This window comes from Myodes glareolus, chromosome 6, assembly GCF_982192425.1.
Source record: "Myodes glareolus chromosome 6, mMyoGla1.1, whole genome shotgun sequence".
NCBI lineage: Eukaryota > Metazoa > Chordata > Mammalia > Rodentia > Cricetidae > Myodes > Myodes glareolus.
In genome coordinates this window covers 85,359,670-85,380,764 of record NC_142031.1, presented here as the reverse complement: position 1 = coordinate 85,380,764, position 21,095 = coordinate 85,359,670, and the positions used below count along the sequence as shown (strand labels likewise).

Below are 21,095 nucleotides of genomic sequence, written 5' to 3'. Positions count from 1 at the left end.
ATTTGGTTAGGTGCCTATCACAAAAGCATAAGGATGTGAGTTCAGATCCCCAGCCCCCATATAAAGTCAGTGCTGCATCCCCAGCAGTAGAGGGACAGAGGGACAAAGAAAGGTAGACAAACTGTAGGTCCACTGAGAGACCCTGGCTTATAAAATAAGGTAGAGAGCAATCGAGGAAGAAACTGGACACTGACCTTTAGCTGCCATATATTTGCTTTTGCATGTGCCATGCACGTATGCTACAGTGTTCGTTCATGAGTTATTATGTTTGTGAGAATTATTTTTTTGGGTATAAACCATTTCATTGACATTTTTCTTTGTTTCCCCCTCCCCCTCTCTGTGCAACAGCCCTGGCTGTCCTGGACCTCTATCTGTAGATCAGTCTGGCCTTGAACTCACAGGGATCTGCCTGCCTCTGCTGGCCTTAAATATGTGCATCACCACTGCCTAGCTGCTGACTTTTTTTTTCTGTCCCCTTATTGAACATTTAATTCTAGTTTGTATTTTATGAAAATATCTTAGCATGAATATGTGTATGTCAGTGACTTTTTATGTCCTGTTCCTAAACTTACAGAAATTATGGAGAAGTCTGGGGAGGAAGGAATGCCTGATCTTGCCCATGTTATGCGCATTTTGTCTGCAGAAAACATCCCAAATTTACCTCCTGGAGGAGGACTTGCTGGCAAGTAAGTAGAACAAAAAGAGCTAATTTTAAATTTATTTTAAATTAGTAATTAAATCATTTTGACTAAAAAAAATCAGAAGTAGATCACTTATATAAAGGTGAAACACTTCATCTGAAAAGATGAACTGTGCAGGGATGGGATTTGGGCATTCTTCATGTGTCGTCAGCACAAGCTTGGCAGAATTGGTTCTCTTCTGACATCATGTGAGCTCCAAGTACTGAACTCACATCACTAGGCTTGGTAGAGAACACTTTTACCTACTGAGCTTGAGCCGTCTCACCAACCCAGGAGTTTTTTAAAGAAATATATTCTTTGAAGACAAGTTTTTTGCTTAATAAGAGCGAGCGAAGCTTATAAAATCAAAAATTATGAGTGACTGGGTTGGTGGCACACGCCTTTAATCCCGGCAACGCTTTAATCCCAGAGGCTGAGGCAGACAGATCTCTGAGTTCAAGGCCAGCCTGGTCTACAGAAAGTTCCAGGACAGTCAAGGCTACATGATCTTAAAATTATACATAATAAAAACATATCTTTTTAGGCGCAATGTTATTGAAGCTGTTTATAGTAGACTGAATCCACACAGAGACAGTGATGGGGTAAGTTGTAGTTTATTTCTTAATGATTTAAAGTAGTTTTATAATATAAATGCTGAATATGAATAGTTCACATAGTGATGTTTATGTAATAACTGACTACTGTTTGCCATTTTAAGGAGTCACTGGAAGTTTTAGAAAAAATATTAGAGACATAAATGCTGTTTTGTAGATAGCTTTGTTGTCAATTTAGCTTTTCGGGAAACCTTTTTTGTTTGGCTATCTCTGTTTTCTTTTGTCTGCCTTTCTTCATCTTCCTCTCTCATGCCTTCATTTTGAGGCAAGAATGTGCTTTCAGATAACTAATATTTTTCAGCTACTAGTAGCAGAGGTTAGTAAGTTACTCTCTCAGTGCCCCTGTGTGTCCAGGTGAGATCATGAAGGTCTTTTGCACAGTAGTCATGCATTGTGACTGTGGGAATGAAGAGCTGAGCTCCACTCCTTCAACTCTTACCCCGCTGACCCTGAAATGATGAGCTGTAGCTTGCCCCTTTACATAGCTTTTAATACTCAGAGCAGAAGAGGAAACAGTCCCCCTGATTTTAGTTGGACTCAGCTTTAAAGCTAATCAGATATATTTTGTGATTGGCTTTTCAAGTTTGGGGGTATCTCAAAATAAATGATATGTTTTAATATGTATATTTCAAAGCTTTAAGGGAGCCAAACTTGGTAAAGAAATTTCTTGAGAAGAAATAGACTCACCTATATTTGCAGACTCAGTTGGCTTGGTAGATAGAGTAGCCAGTACATAGAATTTTTTTTCATTGCATCATTTTCCTAGGATTCATTATTGCATAAATATAATTTCTTAATAAGTATAATATCAAGTGTAGTAGTATGATGACACCTTTAATCCCAGCACTCAGGAGGCAGAGGAAGGTGGATCTCTGTGAGTTCGAGGCCAGCCAGAGGTGCATCAGGTAGTGAGGCTCTATATCCAAACAAAACCCAAACAAGTTATAATAAAATGTTTGACTGTTGGGGGCTGGAGAGATGACTCAGTGGTTAAGAGCATTGCCTGCTCTTCCAAAGGTCCTGAGTTCAATTCCCGGCAACCACATGGTGGCTCACAACCATCTGTAATGAGGTCAGGTGCCCTCTTCTGACCTGCAGACATACACACAGACAGAATGTTGTATACATAATAAATAAATAAATATTTTTTAAAAAAATAAATAAAATGTTTGACTGTTAATGCGGTTTCAGTGAGTTGAATAAAATGGACATTGCTTTAACAACATTTACTCTATTATAGTGACTCTTATTCTTTCTTTTGTAACCCGTTCCTACTCAAAGTATTAAAGAATTAGATCCATAACTTTGAGCCTTAATATAAAAATACAGAACTTCAGGGAAAGTTCAGACAAGTATGTAAAGGATGTTGACAATTTAAAGTTTGCTGTACATCTGAACGATGACAGCTGTGTTGTAGATGTTGTAGCATCCACTACTGTCAGAAATAAGCCTTCAGAATGTAGTCAGTCACTGTTAACTATGGACACGCTCCCATTTCCTCAGGTATTTCAGAATGTAGCTTTGGTGAGCAATCCTTTAAAAATACGACAGTCTGCTGAATTTCTTAATTTTTCAAAAAGTCTTTTTACCCCAAACACAAGCTGGAAAATGCTTATTATCTCTCTATTTTTTTTAACATATACCAGAGGTGACTTGAATTTTTTCTTTTTTCTAAAATTTATTTATTTGTTATGTATACAATATTCTGTCTGTGTGATGTCTGCAGGCCAAAAGAGGGCACCAGATTTCATTACAGATGGTTGTGAGCCACCCTGTGGTTGCCGGGAATTGAACTCAGGACCTTTGGAAGAACAGGCAATGCTCTTAACCACTGAACCATCTCTCTAGCCCGTGAATTGAATTTTTTAAAGAGTAAATGATTACACATAATAGCTACTTCAGAGTGAATAAGTAAGCCACAGAACCTTGAGATTAAGGGTAAACATGTAAGCTATAATATTTGCCTTTAGTAACATTCTGTATGGCTGCATAGGTTGAGGATTACATGATTATGTATAAGCTTTTCATTGATCTTAACAAGTTAAACCCTGTTGGACATAGCAAACTGATGGAGGGAGAAACATTATCCCATACATATGTTCATACTGCTTACCTTATACTTATACTCATATAAGTAAGTAAAAAAAGGTGGGAGGGTGTTGGGAGGAGGGGCGGAAATGAAAACTTTCATAATTTAATAAACTTTTAAAAAAAACACACACAAAAAAAAAGAAAAAAAAGTAAGTAAAAAAGGTATGTCTTGTAGTTTGTGAAAAAGGCACAATACAGAATTTGATAGGCTGGGGCTGTAACCCTGGGGGAGAGCATTTGCTTAGTACATGTTAGGCTCTAAGTTCAGTGCCCAGCACCCAAATAATTTGAGAAGGGGATATAATATATATCCATCTGAAGAGATAAGATGAGGAAGGTGGCATTTCTAATGGAGGAGAAAGACAGGATCAAAGTGTAAGGTTTTGGGGGACAGGAGGCAGTAGTTGGTGTGGTGTGTGTGACTCTAACTTGCTAGAACAGAGAATAACTATGGTGAGAAAAAACAATCAAAATGGTTTCAGAGCTATTACCAAGACAGTGAATTGTCTTGTGAATTGTCAAGTGAAGAACCGTACTATGTATTAGGATCCAAGTATAATAGACTAAAACCATACCTGTAAACACTCCATTCCCTGCTGGGGATTAAATTTCGGACCTTTTACGTGCTAGGCACATATTCTAACCCTGAGCCCTGGCCCATCTGTGACAGTTCTGTCACTTTAGCATTTATAGTAGTAAGTAGTAAATGGTAGATTCTAGAAGTCAAATAGTTATGAAATAATTGTACAGATCAAATAATAAGTCTAAATTCATTATTAGTAGATGCTAGATTAGAGAAACCTACTCTCTCACTATAAAAATTGGCTTTGCAGACTAGCATTCTGTTTTGGGAAGCATTATCATACTCTTTCAGAATAGTCTACACCTATGTCGAGCAAGTAGCCACTGAGAGACATGTGCTGGAAAACCAGAGAAGCAAAAGAATGATGAGAATCTAAGTAAGCATTTAATTATTTCGTAGTCCTGAAACTGATGAATTCCAGTCAGCAGATTGGCACAGTTGTGAGCCCTCCACAGACAGAGAAACCGTGTTGACAGGAGACAGAGGAGCAAGAGTGTGGTAGAAATTCAGAAGAAAGTATTCAAAATTATTTTAAAGGAAAAGGTTTTTTTTTTAGAGGATATTAAAAAAAGGAGTTAAAGTTATTCACCTTTAAGACAGTTTTTTAACTTACAAATAATTGCTTTCTACCAGATAGAATTGTTCCTTTTCTAAATACTTTTAAATAATACCATTAGAAATCAGCATTCATTCATTTTTTTTCTATATTTAGGGCTGTTTGGTTTGCTTGTTTGTTTGTTTGTTTGTTTGCATCAAGGTCTCCTGTAGCCCAGGCTGGCCTCAGATGTTTAGTTCAGGCCACGCTTGAACTCCTGATCTTTCTCCCTTCCCCCTTCAAGTGCTAGGACTATAGGCATGTACAGCCATACCTTACTCTTACATTTTTTCCTTATGTTTTATGTTTAAATGAAAAATTGAGATAAGTGTAAAAAATTGTGGTAGTAAGTGTATGCTCAAAAGTCCAGTTGGATATCAGCCAGAGATTTAATAATTTAAAGATACTCTGAAAGCGTGAGGAGGGCTTAAATGACTCTTAACAGTGTTCTTTTAGTTCAATGTTTTGGGACATGTTCAGTATTACTAGTACAAACAGTGCTGATAAGTTCTTCATTGAAAAACAAAAAGTTGTCAAAGACTCTTTTCAGGGACTGTTGAGCAAAGGGTCCACAAATACGCAGACAGTTTTGAAAATGTCCATGTGTGTATTTTTTATTAACAAGTTTATCTGTGATTTTCTTTAGTTTTTTAAAGGAGCCCACCTCCCCCCCCCCCCCAAAGAGTAATTGCCTAAAGGATTTTGGCCATTATACCATAACTTCTGGGAGCAAAACTATGTTTTACCATAAGTTGTTCTTAATGTAGCCAGGCCTGTGGTTACACCTTCCTCTTTTTCTAAAATGTTGATTATGAGATCTGGGGCTTAGTCTGGTTTATTTTGGCTCTAACCCCAGCACCCACAGCAGTCAGTAAAGAAAGCTCGGTACAGGCTTGTTAGGAGGAGTAGATGTAGCTCAGCTGTAGATGCAAACCCTTCTTGACTAGGATGACGTCTTGTTCATGTTGAATAGTTGAATTCTTTAAAATAACCTTAAAAAGTGAGTCCGGATAAATGACTTAATTGGTTTACCACAAGCGTCTGAGGACTTAAGTTTGACTCATGGGATGGATGTCCCTTAAAAATGGAGTGGAGGTGGAGACCAGAGCATTCCTGGAGCTTGCTAGCCATGCTCCATGTTCACTGAGAGATGAAAAAGCTTGCATGCAAGTGAAGGGCAGAAGCTAGTATCTTCCTCAATCACGTACATACACAGATACAAAAACAAACCCTAAAACTGTAAATACTGAGATAATAGTTGCTAGGTGGGTAGCTTAGATGATAAAGTGATTGTCGCGGAAGCAGGAAGACCTGGTGAGTTCAACCCCCAAAATCCATGTAAAAGTCCAGGCATGTGGTATTTGCTTGTAACCCAGCACTAGGGAGCTGGAGATGAGATGACTGCTACTCACTGGCCAATCAGCCTAACATAATCTGTGATCCTCGGTCCAAGTAACATACTTTCTTAAATAAAGTGACATCATCTGAGGAAGGACACTAGAAATTGGGGATCATAATTCAGGATGACAGGCTCTGCAGCAAGTGCCTTTACCTAACACTGAGCCATCTCAGCAGCCTACTAGTTAATCTTCTCCATGTGCTAAGTTTTCATTGCCCTATTTGTTTACCTGATTTACTTATATTCCTACGTTTTATTTGGTATTGCTATGGGGAGTTGTGTATGAATGTGTTATGTGTGTGTGGAATTCTAGAGGAGGCGATCAGGTGGCCTGCTCTGTCACTCCCCCACTTTATTCCTTTGAAACAGGGTTACTTAATGAATCCAGCACCAGGTTGGTAGACAGCAAGCCTCAGTGATTCTCCTGTCTCACAGCAGTGGGGTTACAGGCATGCACACAGGCACAGCCATCTCTTTTTGTGCATTCTGGGGTCTGAATTCAGGTTCTCGGGCTGGAGCAGCTAGCGTTCTTACTCACTGAGCCCTCTCCAGGGCCAAAGATGTATTTTGTATAAATGACTTGATAGTTAAACTATGTTGGTTTAGAAGACAGAGCCACTAAGGGAAGTTAATTCTTGTCTTTACTGTGTCTTAATTTTTTTGCATAAAGATTTTATAAAGATTTACTGTTATGCATGCAAGTGTTTTTGTCTGTATATTAAGTGCACAATGAGATGCAGTGTCTGAAGACAGAACTCTGAGGGTCAGAGCCTCTGAAACTGTGAGCTGTGTGTAGGTGCTAGGAACTTAATCCCTCTGTGGGAGCAGTAGTCACTTTTAACTGCTGAGCCATCCCTTCAGATTGCTGTAAGCTATACATTCTTTTTCTTTTAAATTTAAACCATGACTGTTTTACCTGCATGCATGTTTTTGCCCATGTGCATGCATGGTACCTTAGGAAGCCAAAGAAGACATTGGAATACAGATGTTTTGAGCTATCATATGGATGCTAGGAATCTAACCCAGGTCCTTTGGAAGAGCAGAAGAACAGCCAGTTCTCTTTAACTGCTGAGCTATCTCTTCGGCCTCATAAACATCCATTCTAAATAAGTATCTAGATACATGGGACATTTCTCATGCAAAACTGCGAATTCACAATAATGCATTCATTGGAACATTCAGATTGATGTTAGTTATCTTGTCACAGGTCTGAACTCTACCTCATTAATACAAAAGGACAGATCTCTTCATTTATAGAGTGTCGGTTAAACAGTATTATCAGAGAGTGCCTGTGAAGATTAAATGACCTTGTAAAGTTCTTAGCACAGATGTTGGTTTTCCCTCCTGAGTGGTGTCAATGATATAGAAAAGAGAATGAAAAAAAATGTGCCTGCAAGGTGGAGTTAATTACCATAATAGGTACATTATGGCTGTACTGTGTGAACTTTAAAATTCAAGTAAAGAAAGCACAACCTAGATAATAGCTTCTTGTGATATGAGCAAGAGAGTTCCATACTAGTATTTTGAGAGCTATAATTGCTGGGAAAGATTTTTCAGTTGCCCATCACCTATTCCAAACAGTGGGAAAATACAATTTCCTATAAAGTAAAATGACTTTTAGATATGGTTAAAATTTTAAAATATGGTCATTATTTAGTGTAATGACTTTGTGATACCAGACATTATAAACAGTCCTTTTTTTTATTTAATGGTTTGGTTTAGTGAATTTTTAAAAGATGAATTACTTCTTTTCAAGACAGGGTTGGTGTAGGCCTTTAATTCTAGCACTCAGAAGGCAGAGGCAGGTGGATCTCTGAGTTTGAGGCCAGTCTGGTCTACAGAGTGAGTTCCAAGACAGCCAGGGCTATACAAAGAAACCCTGTTTTAAAAATACAAAGGTGGCCGGAGGGGGGTGGGTAACTATTCTTGTAAAGCTGCCGCTACTGTAGTGGCAGATTGCTTTTTAGTATAAAGGACATAGATAACTCACCACAGTGAACTCACATCACAGCCTTACTCCAGTCCAACTTGAAGTAGGTTCAGTAAGCCATGACTGTATGTCAGAGTTACAAAATAGGTTATAAAATACTTAGAGCCTCTGCTTCTCTGTATCTTGAAATAGAGCTTTAGTGTCTGTATAACTTAAAGGCCTTGTGCGTGAATGTACAGTGAAGTCTGACTAGTTACTCTTCATGTATGTCACTGCCCATTCGAAGTAGGTATTGATGTCCTACGATTCATTTTAAAAATAATAGGGAAGCCTTTTGTTACGGATCAAGGGGCGGGCTTTTGATGCACCTTTAAATGGAGCATTTCTTTCTTGAAGATCAGATTAAAACTGACAGTGACTGGAAACACAGTTACCTCAGTCATAGCTCTTCCTGAACACAGATGAGGAGCCTGAGGGGAATACATTTTTTAGTAGAAGCGGAAAGCAAAAATATGTAAGAAATTCTTAGCAGAGAACTCATTTTGCAGAAGTAATTAATTTGATAGTTAATAATATGAATATAGGAAAATCGAAAGAAAGCGTAATCCACTACCCTTTATCCTGTGTCCTTGTATCATCATGCTTATCTTTCTAAGCACTTTCATGAAAATGGGTGCTTTGCTGCATATATATGTGCATCACTTATGTTCCTGGTACCCAAGGAACCGAAGAGGGTTTCGAATTTCCTGGGACTGGGGCTCCAGACAATTGTGAGCAGTCACGTGAATTCTGGGAATTGACCTGTGTCCTCTGGATGAGCCACTAGTGTTCATAAGAGAGCCATCTCTCTCACCTCTCTTTCCTAGCACTTTAAATATGTAAAAATGAACAGCCCAAAACACATAAGAATACACACTCAATCTTTGTGTTTTTGTTTTTGTTTTGTTTTGTTTTTGCCATGAGGACAGGTTTTTCTTAAGCACGTGGGTCCTTCCTTTCCCTAACTTTTCTCATGAAGAATTCTCATGAATTTTTATATGTGGATTTATTAATGTTAGGTCTCCAAGGGTAGTTAAGACTGTATCTTAGAGTTTCTATCAATAACCTTTTAAAAAATTTTTCTAACATTGGTGGTGATAACTTCCTAATAGGTTAAAAATAGAAATGACAATGACTATTAGATTTCAGTTGTGTTCACATTTTGCTTTAGTTTCTTTGTATATCTTAATATCTGTGAAATATATACAATATATATCAAGTCTTTTTGTAACTAACCCTTTGAAAACAAGTTAAAGGCGTCACAGTATTTTGCCTGTTTAGCATTTCAGAGCATGGCTTAATTTAGAATTGGAATGATTTTTATGTGGCAATAATGCCATTATCATATCTAGGGAAATGAAATTTTATAGTGCCATAAAATGCCAAATCTAAATTTTCTTATTTGTTCCTTAAATAACTGTTACTATTGTTTTCAAACAATCAAGTCATGATCGTAATCAAGCTTGCGTTCTTTTGTGCTTGACAATTTTGAGGAGCCTTTGCCAGCTTTCCTGTAGCCTAGCCTACTTTCTGAATTTTTAGTACTGTTTTCTTATGGTTCCATTAGTGTTACTTTGCCCGTCCTCTTTTCTGATACATAGGAAGCCAGGGCAATTCGGTGTCTATTGCACATTTTGGAAAGAGTGCATAATATGATTCATTCATGGTGTTGTGCATAAAGGGGGCACGTGTGTGAGACTTAAGATGTGTACATGAGGGACACATGTATGAGGCTGCCATGATGGTGTACATGACAGACACGTGTGAGGCTGTCATTATGGTGTACAGGAAAGGCGTGTGTGTGAGTCCACCTTGAGTTCACTTCATCAACTTCACTCAACAGCATAGGTAATGAGATCCCTCTTTGCTAAGAAGACTGCTTAAGAGTAATCATTTCAAAAACCTGAGGAATTTCCAGTGTTAGGGTTTAAAATAATTTATTTTATCTATAGATGGCTTTATTAAAATACTGTGTTTAAGGCAAGTAATTTTTTTTCAAAAGTTTTTTAAATTTCTAAAAGAATCCAGTTTAAATTTTTGTAGTTTTGCTTTTGTATCTGTTTTCCTACTCTCCATTTAGCAGAAATGAAGACACTAACATTCTGATGACTGCTCTTCTGTCCTTTGTCTTGCTTTCAAACACTGTTTCCCTTTGAACTAAGTCATTTTAGCCTGCAATTTTTTTTAAAGTAAGTTATTTTAGAAAATGTTTGTGTAAGAATTCTAAAAGCAAAGTTTCAGATTAAACTTCAAAGTAATTGGAATAAGACAAACTAGTTAATGGTAATTGACTAAAAATAACAGTAACTTAATTACAAGTTTTTATTAATCTGCACAGGTAAGAACTGATAATGAAAATGTTCGCTTAACTAACTGTTGCTTATGGTAGAGAAATAGTGCTTTGTGTGATGATATGAAATACATGTGATATCCTAGTTTGTCTACTGACGCTGGGGTCTTAAATCTTAAAAAAAGGCCTCCGATGAAGCAGAGGAAAGTGGATCACAGGGAAAATTGGTGGAAGCTCTCAGGCAAATGAGAATTAATCATAGGGGAAACTACCGACAACTTCTGGAGGAGATGCTGACTAGTTACAGGCTAGCTAAAGTAGAGGGAGAAGAAGGCCCGGCCGACCCGGCTGCTGCAGCTGCCGCTTCGAACAGTGACGCTGAAAACCCAGTGGCAATGCAGGAAAGACTCACTGAATCAGAAAGTGGTCTTGGTGAATTAGACAGCTGTAATGAAGATGCAGGGACAAAGATGAGTGGTGAAAACATATGACGTTTTTTGGGTAATATTTTTGTGATCTTGATTTGACAGTTTTTACTTAGGAAGTATAATGTGTGCATTTATATAACCTTTTTGTTATTTGAATGTTGGAAAACTAGTTTTCTTATATTCCTATAGCCTTGTTTTTTAAAGGCCTTTGCATACACCTTTATGATAGCTTAAAATTGACTATTTATAGTATTTTGAATTTAATGAAGTTATATATCATTTTGCATTGTATGCGAGAAATTAGATTGCCATTATTAAAGTCAGCAGTTAATTCTTAATAACTAGGATTAGAAATTATTGATTGGAAAGACAATTATACATTGTGACAAACTTGTTAATGTAGAATTACACTGCTTATTTTATATACTCATACATGCGTAGTTAGCTTTGTAATACATTTGTGTTTAATTATTATTTTAGTTCTTGAAAGAATGGCTGGTGCTGGCCTATAACTTTCTTTCAGAGTTGATAATCTATGTGTTGTTTGATTTGTTTATATTTTACATCTCTGTAGTTTTAATTTTAGAAGTTGTTGAGATACTGGATGTGTGGTTATTTTTCCTTTCTCTGTATTCTTTATGAAACATTTTTAAAAGAACTATGTACTACTCATAGCTTTCATCTGTATATTCTGTATAGCTTACTCTATACATATAAAAATGTATGTCAACCAAGTGTTTAGAATGAAATTATCAGTGTTAAGTCCAAATAAAGCATGTGATGTGGAATAATCTATGCATGTTGTACTTTTTTTAGTTTTTATTTATTTAACAATCAGGTTCGGGATACTGGAAAACTAGTTAAAGTAAATTTATAACTATTAAATTCCAAACAATTTGGATTAGCTGTTATCAACGAAAGAGAAAAACATCTTAATTGAAAAATATGTCTGGCTTACTTAAAAGTATCTCAGTTCTGCTGCCCTTTTCTGTGGTCTGGAACACTCATTTTCACATGGAGTGATTTAAGAAAGCTGTCCCATGAGCACATCAAAGGTTGCGACATTTTCCAGTTTCATTATAAGTATTCATCAGACATTAATTAGCAAATATACAAACCCTAAGCTGTTTTAAAAATAGATTTGAGTTTTGTCTTGGTTAAAATAAATCATTTAAATTACAAAATATTTTAAACAATTTTTGGGGGGTATACATGAACTTGGGTTTTTATTCGATAGTCTATGCTTAAAGTTGCTTAAGGTACCATAATTTAAAAGTTTGGAATCTTCACATGTAGCTGATGTTTTGATACATTTTTTTTCCCAAGCCTGAATATTTTTAAGGTGTTTTTGAGAAAGGAAGGCCATTAGGTGAAGAGGGGAGGGGAAAAATCCCAACAGTTGTCTATATTAGATACACATGTATGCACACATTATACATCGTACACACCTCTCTGTTAAAATGACCTTTTCTAATAAAGAAAGGAAGGCAATTTGTTCACCTAATTTGTTTTCTTTTGAAAGTCAGTCCCTCTGGAGTGGTGCAGGTACATAATAACAATATTCTTCCTTTTCTCTTCTTGTAGGGCGCTGGAGATCTAGAAGACCCATGATAGCCTTAGAAACCTTCTAAAATGCTTTTGATTCTGAAATTGGGGGAAAAACTTTTAATCACATTTTCTTCAATACAAGGGGAAATATTCTTTGGATTCCCACTGTTTTGTGATACGAGCAGAAACCGTTAGCCCTTCCCATTATTTGTTCCCATTTGTACTTCTGGTACTCGCCATGCAGAGCATTGCCTGCACTCTACAGTATTTTTACAGCTCAGGCATCTGGTTACAACTGTAGTGAGGTTTTGACCCTAGAAAACAACGGAATTATTTTACCACAAATCAACAAATGTGCCTCAGGTACATGGGAATATAGTTAGCTATACTCTGAAGATACATTATGGGTTTTTTTTTAAAAAAGCAAAACAAAACATGACATATAAGCATGTAAGAGGAAAGAATTGTAAGAAAAGTTCCAGTTTTTCGGTTCACCAAGTTGGAAGCCTTTTGTAGTTTTGTGGGTTGGAATTTCATTTGAGCAATTTACAATAGGATATGTATTTATTGTTATTTAATTTTTTTTTCCAATTTCTTTGTATTACCAAACTGGGTTTTCCAATAATGTTCACTTTGTAACATTGCTTTACTTCAAGATATGGTCTTTGGCAATAATATAAACCCGTACAAATTTTATGCATGTGTCTACTACATCCTTCACCTCTCTAGATCTTTTGAAACCACATGAATTAATTTATGACTATTTATAATTTGTTTTGTCATCTTAATGCTTCAAATTCTTCTAATTGATGAGATTTGCCTTTATAATGTAAATTGTGATTTTTTTCCTTTTGTTTTACTGTGGGTTTCTATAGTTTTAATTTTCAGCTTTTAAGATACAAGTTTTATGTAATTTGGTATTATTTTTTAACTGCCTATTAAAAACTTCAGAATATCACATTGAAATACTATAAATACATTTAAAAGCATCTATTTTAGATCTAAGGAAATCTACAGAGATATTTTCATGGGTTCAGTAACCTTTCATTTTATAACATTGGGCACGGTACAGAGTGGTTGTCACATAAGGTACTTAAATTATTTAGTTCTATTTTTACAATAAGTTGGACTTCTTGGGATTTTTTTCCCCTCAGTTTTGCATGTATTGAATTCAGTCAGTGCTGAACATGAAGAGTAAATATTTATCAAAAATAAGTTACCAGAGTTCAGAGAAGTGGTGAATGTATCCATTTGTACATGGTTTACATGTTGTGGATGCTTTGTAAACATTTTCCTCTCTGTTTAATTGTGTTTCAGCAGGTTGTAGTTGCCTTTGTGTGTAGTTAAAAATGAGTCGTCATCTGGTCCTGCGCGAAATGGAATTCATGGTATTTCTGTATCATTTTCCAGAGCTGTTTCTGGGAGCCACATGTTTGAACACAGATGGCTTTCCTGACCACTTGAGTTCCTGTGCACCTGATTTTTGCTCTAAAAGGAATTACTGCCACGACATATTTTATTTATTCTTTAGATTTTAGCCTTGTAAGTTAAAGTGCTTTACATGATGGTGTGAAAAACTACTTGTCCCTTTGTTGGGGTTGGGGGGGTTTAAAAAGTGGGGAATGAAGAATGCAAAATGGTTTATTGTTTAACCTTCCACTCTGCTCCGCCCCTGTACTGAGAGTACCTGTCCAGAATGGTATTGTGATGTTTCATACGATGCAGTAACCAACTTGTTACCTAAATAAAGAATTGATTTTAAAACACTGTGACATACTACTCTTTGGTGTGATTTTCAAAAATAAAAGTGCAACTTTGGCTGTTTTAAATATGTATTATTGACGTACTTGTGAAAATCCTGATATGAACATAGATGAATTAAATCAGCCAGACCAGGTAGGACAGTACTGGTTAAATTCTCTGCTCTAAACTACCTGCTAGTGCCACTTGAGGTAGTGGTCCTCATGGTAGAAAGACTGTGTATCCATGTTTAATGTTTACTCTTGTGAACTTTGTAGTCCAGTTATTATATTACTAAAATTGGTCTTAAGACCCATTTGTAACCTTAAATTTTAGATGTCACAGAAAACTTTTTGCTTTGTGGATTCTACTGTTGTTTATTGTGCTGGAATTTAAAGCACACTTTATATGGAATTATAAAACCCCCTGTTAGTAGAAATAGCATTGGTTTATGACAATAACTTTCCAAGTGTAAACAAAGGAAATGACATAAAAAGTGGCACCAGTTTTTATTTTTCAACATTGGGCTGGATTCTTCTCTCTGCTTTTTAAATGTCTTTTCTTTTGTGTGTTGCCTGTCACATTGTGGTGTTGTAGAAACCTGGCAGTACACAGATAATAGCGAGGACCGAGACTGGAGGGAGGTTGAAGCCTTTCTTTGAGAAGACTCTGTGTGTTGTCAGTGTGAGGTCAGATTTCACACTGACCAGTGCATGTTGGCCATTTAGAAAATACTGAATTGTATAATTCTTTTGAATGCTGACATTTTTATTATGCAGTAGTTAAATTTATTTGCTAATATAATTGATTTTTTTAAATCTTCGAAGTATTGAGAAGCTATCAAGCTCATGGTGTTGGAAAGAGAGTTTTCAAAATTTTAATTTTCTTTTGAAAGGTGACATTTTATCATTGACAACAAATACTGTCAGTTGTTTTCCTAGAGCTTCACGCTCGATTCGTTTATTGTGGAGAAAATGTCTCCTGGATAATCATAGCCTGTCAGTCATTCTTTGACATTAGCAATGTGGTTTTCGGTTTTTTTCCCCCATGAAAGGTGGCTAGTTCAGTGCACAGCTCAAATAATAGTCCCTTAGAACCAGTACTAATCACTTCATTACACAGGATTTTAAAGATGATGTACACTTAAGGAGAGAAGTTACTTTTGTTTCGAGGTGGTCTTGATAGATAGATATATAGCCTAGAGTGGCCTCAAATATAGGATCCCCTAAATTTACTGAAAGCAGCCAAATAGTGTTCAGTGAAAATTACATTGTAATTTTTACATAAGCTGAGGAATCCCTAGGTGTACCAAAATCTATTGTATTTAAAAGGTAGTCAGATATAGTGGTCATTAACACTAGAATTTAAGCGATTTTATTTCCGTACTTGTCTCCCCCCCCCCCCCATTTAACTTTGGGAGTATTTTTTTGAGTCCAAAAGAAAAGACTAGGTAATTGGTTTTGGTTTGTTTATTTGGTTTTGTTCTGCTGGGCATTGAATCCAGGATCTTCAGCATGACAGGAACGACTCATGCTTCCTAGCTGCTCCTGCAGCCTAAGGGGTCTGGTTTTGTCCTTTTTGGTGTTTTATGTCAGTGTGATCTAGAGGTAAAGCCTAAGCTCTCCTTAATGTGTGTTCCATGGCTTCTTGTTCTCAACTCCAGAGTGCTTTTGTCTTTTCCTGTTTGGGTCTCACAAAGCTCTGGCTGGCCTCAAACTCAGACGTCCATCTCTTGAAAGGTGAATTAGAGATGAATAAGACTAACTTTGAGAAGATAGAAATTAGGAAGTCAGTTGTCCTAAGTATTTTTGACAGATGAAACTAAATGATTTCTCTTACTAGAAAAGACACTTGGAAAAAGTACTTGCCTGAGTTGTTAGTGGTGTTGGGATTGTACATGGAAGGTGGAAAAGAAAAGTGGGGTTCATTTGTTTTTTTGTTTGTATTTTGTTTTTTGGTTTGGTCTCCCCACCCCCACCCCCTGAGACAGGGTTACTCTGTGTAGCTCTGACTGTCCTGGAACTCGCTATGTAGACCATGCTGGCCCTGAACTCACAGAGATCCACCTGCCTCTGACTCCTTCAGTCTGAGTGCTGGGATTTCAGGTTTGTGCCACCATGTGTGGTGTTCTTGAAAGAGATATCATTGCTGTCACTTCTTGACTTGGCAGCGCACACTAGTGTTCAGGAGTAGGAGGCAAAAAGGATCACAAGTTTGAAGACAGCTTGAGCTACGCAGTTGAGAAACTGTCTCCCATTCCCCACAGATCCACCCACCATGTTTTGTTTTGGGTGTGTTATGAAGAGGAAATTGTGTTTCCTAGCCTCAGATTTAAACTTAACCTGTTAAATTTCTTCTATATCCCCCTCTTTGAGAAAGAGTTGTTAACAAGCATAGTATTCAGTTTTGTGAATGTACCGTTCAGGTATTTATTTGCAAATCCCAGATCGTACTGCACCAGGCACCCTGCATGTGCTCTGGGCATGTACTAACTAATACTGCTTATTCTAGAAATAAGGTGACTTAATGACTGGATCATTAAGGATTCATATCTCCAAGTTGGTGTTTCCAAGTCGTCCCATTCTATCCTCATCGATACTCCATATTGTCTACCTTGAATTTCGCCAGTGAGGCAGGCGGTACAGTACCTCATACAATTCAGATTTCTCATTGCATGTGAAAATGTGTATAGGCCTTCTGAGTTCCTTCTCTGAAGTCAGTTTTCAAATCTTTGCACCATTGTTCTTTTGAGTCAGTCTCTCTCCCATTTGTCTTTTCTAGTTTCTAGTCTTTGTTTGGTGAGCTGAAACTCTCTATGTCTTGTTTTTCATCCCTTGTTACTTTAGTAGCACATGGGGCCTCTTGTTATTTAACATTTTCCCTTATGGTTTCTATGAAATCATCTCATACATAATCTCTGATGTTTTCTTACATTTTCAATTGGTTGGGTTTTTGTTGTTGAGGGATATTTTATTTTGTGGGTCTAGAACTCAACCTTTTAGTCCAGACTAGCCTCAAATTCAGGACAGTTGTTTCTCAACCTCCCAGTTGCCAGGGGTACATGTTGAACTGCCTGCCCAGCTCTTTAGTTTTTCTGTGTATACTTTTAGAGATCCAATCCCAGTGAGTGGGAGCATTCCCTGTGTCTGTTTGTTTCAAGCTCTGAAGTAAGCAGGCTGTACTCATTCACAAGGTCACTCACTGCCCAGGTCTTTCCATGTTTCCCTACTCACTGTGTTGAATCCATCTTGGTTGCCGCAGTGAGAAAGTGCGGGGCCTCTTGGGTCTGAGTAGGAAGCCTTGACAGCAGACAGGAAGATGCCCTCATCCTGAAGTTTTGAAAGTTTTCTTTCTCCGTTTACATCTCTAGGGTTTTTGTTTGTTTTTTGATCCATAGTATTGATAGTTTCTTTTTCATGTAGCTACTGTGTCAGCACCATGCTTATCAAATACTGGTTACCTAACCATGCACAGTCCATTTCTACTTCCTAGGTTTTGTCGCCTTTTGTCTAAACTCTGAAAATAACACATTGTTAGTTACTATAGCCTCAAATGCCAATTCCTGGTGGACATGTATTGTCTTCATTTTACTTGAATTTAGTTCTTTTTAGTAAAAATGGAATTAATTTATATTCTCTTAATAGATCTATTTGGAATCTACAATTGAGTGCCTTCTCGTGAATATTGCTTTATATATTTCTTTTGTATATATGTTATTTGTGTGTCTATATGTGTAGGCATGCGTACCCCAAAGTACACACAGAAATTAGGACAACATGCAGGGCTGAGTTCTCTCCTTTTACCGTGTGAGTCCCAGGGATCAAACTCATGTCAGTCTTGACTGCAGGCTTCTTTACCTGCTGCGCCGTCTTGCCAGCCCATGTTGTGTACTTTTGAACAGTAGAGTGCCGTATTGTTCGTTCAGTTTCATCCACCCCATGACTCCCTTCTTTACTATATCAGGCTGTGTTACAGCCTGGGGCAAAAGGAAAATTCAGTCGTAATCATTAGTCAAAGTTAGAATATTTAATATTGTTTTGATTTTGACCTTGTATTCTTATATTTTAAAAACTGTTCCATTTAAGATATTGAATTCCCACTCCTTAATTGTCTTCAGGTCCACCCTAATCCCAACATGTCAGTTCCTTTGAAGTGACTATCTCTAGACTTTCCTAATTTAAGGCAGGTGTTATCAAGGAAGAATAGTCCCATGAGAGAAATATGTTATTAAATCAATGTATTTTTTTAAATTTTTTTAAAATGATGTCTTTTTTAAAAGCTTGAATTGATTACAATTCTGCCTTATTCTATAATATCTGAATTTTGCTGTCATTGGCAAAACCGTAATGATTAGTTACGCTGTGCCCGCTTGGTCAGGCTTGTTACGAGATTAGTTCATGACTTAAGTGCTGTGTCCTGTTGAACTACATTTGTTACATTCAAATGCTGTTTGAAATTATTTCCACAGGACCACCCTGGTTTAGCATATAAGTGAAAGTTTAAGTCTTAGGTACTACTTACAGTAATGTGTAATGAATTTTAGTAAAGCCTTGTCCTGAAGTCGGATCGTCGTTTTTCCTTATGATACACAACAAAAGAATGTGTGCGGTCATAGCGTTGACAGCCTGTGGGTATGTCATGTCGACTAAGTACAGAAGTGCGTATGAACTTTGCTGAGACGGGCTTGCTGTGTACATTCACCCCGTGGCTCAGCCTCCAGTGTTTAGGGATTACAGCTAGAACGGTGACTTCTTGAGAGGCATTGGGGAAGGTGAGGTAAATTTTCCCTTACAGAAAAGACATCAAAATCTTAACACCCGTGAAATTTGTGTAACAGTCAAAAAGTGAGTGAGTGTCGCTTTCTGTGATTCTCTTCCAGTTCAAGCTCTTTGCCCTTTTAGTAAAGCTCAAGTTACTGGTACATAGTTTTCTTCTCAAGGAAGTATAAACTTACATTCAATTGAAATGTTGTCAGGTGTCTGTTTTAGTCAAGCACCAATAAATCCTTGGGAAACTTGTCAATAGGAGTTGTAGATTGTTGGTGCCAAGTTCCTATGGGGTGGAGATTCCCCATTCATGTAGAGTTCATGTACTAGGATTTTTTTAAATGAAAACAATATAGAAACAAAACTGAATTGCTTTATGATGGTGTCAGTTTTATACCTGTAGTGTACAGCAATGCCCATCTTTTTTTCCACTTTCTCATTTTGCACTTTTCCAGTTTGGTGGGTGAATATCGTAATGTATTTTTTCTAGTTTAATTCCCAATTACTTTGTTATATAGTATGTGAACTTTTAGTTTCATATGTTTAGGTATTTAATTTCCAACTATTTTGTTATATAGTAGTCATTTGTTTAGGTATATCTTTCATTAAAGTTTGTTCGTATATTCTGTTGCTTTTTTCTTTAAATTTAACAAATTAACTATTAGTCTTACATATTCATGAATTATATCCTCCACCTCACCATAATGCTGTTTATGGTTTGTTTGTCAGTGCAAGAATAACTGAAACCCTAAAATAAGCACAGTGTCACCACAGCCACCTTGTATCTTAGATCTTGCTGTGGTTTTCCCTCTACTGGGGTAGCTTTCCCTCTGGCAGAGTAAGGGCTTTCAGCTATAGTGGGAGATATGAACAGTACTGTAGAGTTCTTAGTGATCAGAATATCTTTCCTTGAGGGGCCATTGTTAACTCATATTTGGTGAGGTGTCTTTGCTTTCACTCTGAAGTTTTTAAAATAGTTTATATAAGCTTTTAAGATCTTAACATGCTAAATTTGATGAACTATACGGAGTCGTGTACATTCAAAAGTTTTAGAATATTATCATTTTCTTCAACAGTTTAACCAACCTTCAATTGCATTCACTGACAATGTTTTCATATTATGAGTAAGTAAATGCAATTTTTCCTTTATGACTTTGTTCTTTTTAATAAATACAGGTATAAACATTTAATACAACTGGAACTTAAGGATCAAAATCTAACAGCATCTTCCTCTAACTCTCCCATTGCCCCATGGTTCCAGCTGTTGCAGAAGCCAGCCTTTCCCATTCTTTATACTCACTGTTGCATTTGCTTGCATTGTATGGACATTCCACATCACTGTACTGTAGCAGTATCTTGTCATCTTGAATATTAGCTTTATGATATATTTGATTACCTGTGCCCCTCATTCTACTTTAAACAACAACAAAAAGTTGAATGTCTTTACTCCTCAGGATTTGCTTTGGATAATGTGGGCAGTATTTCACTGTTGGCTGTGTGCATAGATTAAATTGCTGGCAGGTGATATTTTGAGCAGGGGTTAGGTCCATTTCAGGAAGATGCTATGCCTTTCTAAATACAGAAGTGCCTATAATACCCCATCTACAGTTTCAGTTTTCTTTATATGGTCTGCTCTCCTATATTAGTTCCTTATTTCATATTTCTTAGTGCTGTTATGAATGAACTCTCGCTCTACCCCCCAAATAGGCTTAGCCGTTTGTCACTTAGAAACAAATGGTCTCAATGTCTATCATTTCCACCAGATGGCAGTCTTGGACACGTCCATTTGTAAACCCAGCTGAGAACTCTGGTGACAAAGCAGTGGCTGATCGACCTACCAAGAGCCCAGAAGTACAAAGAAGAACAAAAAGTTTTGTTTTGTTTCCGTAACCTTGAAAGAAAAAGTGAGTCCAGGAGTACATCGTTACAGTATCTGTTCTACTTTGAGGTTTAATCATCTAGCCCATCAGAGAAAGCAGAGAAGAGATCCCACCTTGCCTTTTAAAACCTTGCTTTTCCATGTTCATGCAATAAATGTATGTGGCTTCTTGGTAGCATTTGTGGTTTTATTCCAGGGACTATTGTGGTAAAAGCTTTAATCTTACCATTTCCTTCCCTCACCTCTCCACCCTATCCTGTGCACCATTCAAACCAGGAGTTACTGGATTTCTGTGCTGTGGAAACATCTTACACCTTGTTTTTATCATTTGTAGATCTCTCTTGAGAAGAGATAGTGTTTGTATTTAACATGAGAGCAAGAGGTTTGTACATGGATACAAATCTTCATTTCAGACCCTTTTCTGTTTAATACAGGCCACTTCCAAGACCTGTATTGAGGAATACAAGAAATTCAAATTTGCTTGTTTGGCAAATTATTTCCTGGTAGGCACAC

The 21,095-nt window shown here is 37.0% G+C and overlaps 1 protein-coding gene across 7 annotated transcripts in view; it reads left to right on the top strand.

The window, feature by feature from the left end:
- Ppm1b (protein phosphatase, Mg2+/Mn2+ dependent 1B) overlaps window positions 1-20,757 on the top strand; it is a 60,319-nt gene extending 39,562 nt beyond the window's left edge. For 2 of the 7 annotated variants that reach the window (XM_048416352.3, XM_048416351.3), the window contains exons 4-6: window positions 575-686; window positions 1,225-1,282; window positions 10,407-11,444. In XM_048416352.3, coding sequence (XP_048272309.2) covers window positions 575-686; window positions 1,225-1,282; window positions 10,407-10,712 — 476 coding nt within the window. In that variant the 3' untranslated portion in view covers window positions 10,713-11,444. Of the gene's footprint in view, window positions 1-574; window positions 687-1,224; window positions 1,283-10,406; window positions 11,445-12,233; window positions 13,970-19,779; window positions 19,828-20,466 lie in introns of those variants that run through there. The other 5 variants (XM_085690959.2, XM_085690960.2, XM_085690962.2 and 2 more) reach the window with 5 other exon arrangements.
- The last annotated feature ends 338 nt before the right edge of the window (window positions 20,758-21,095 follow it).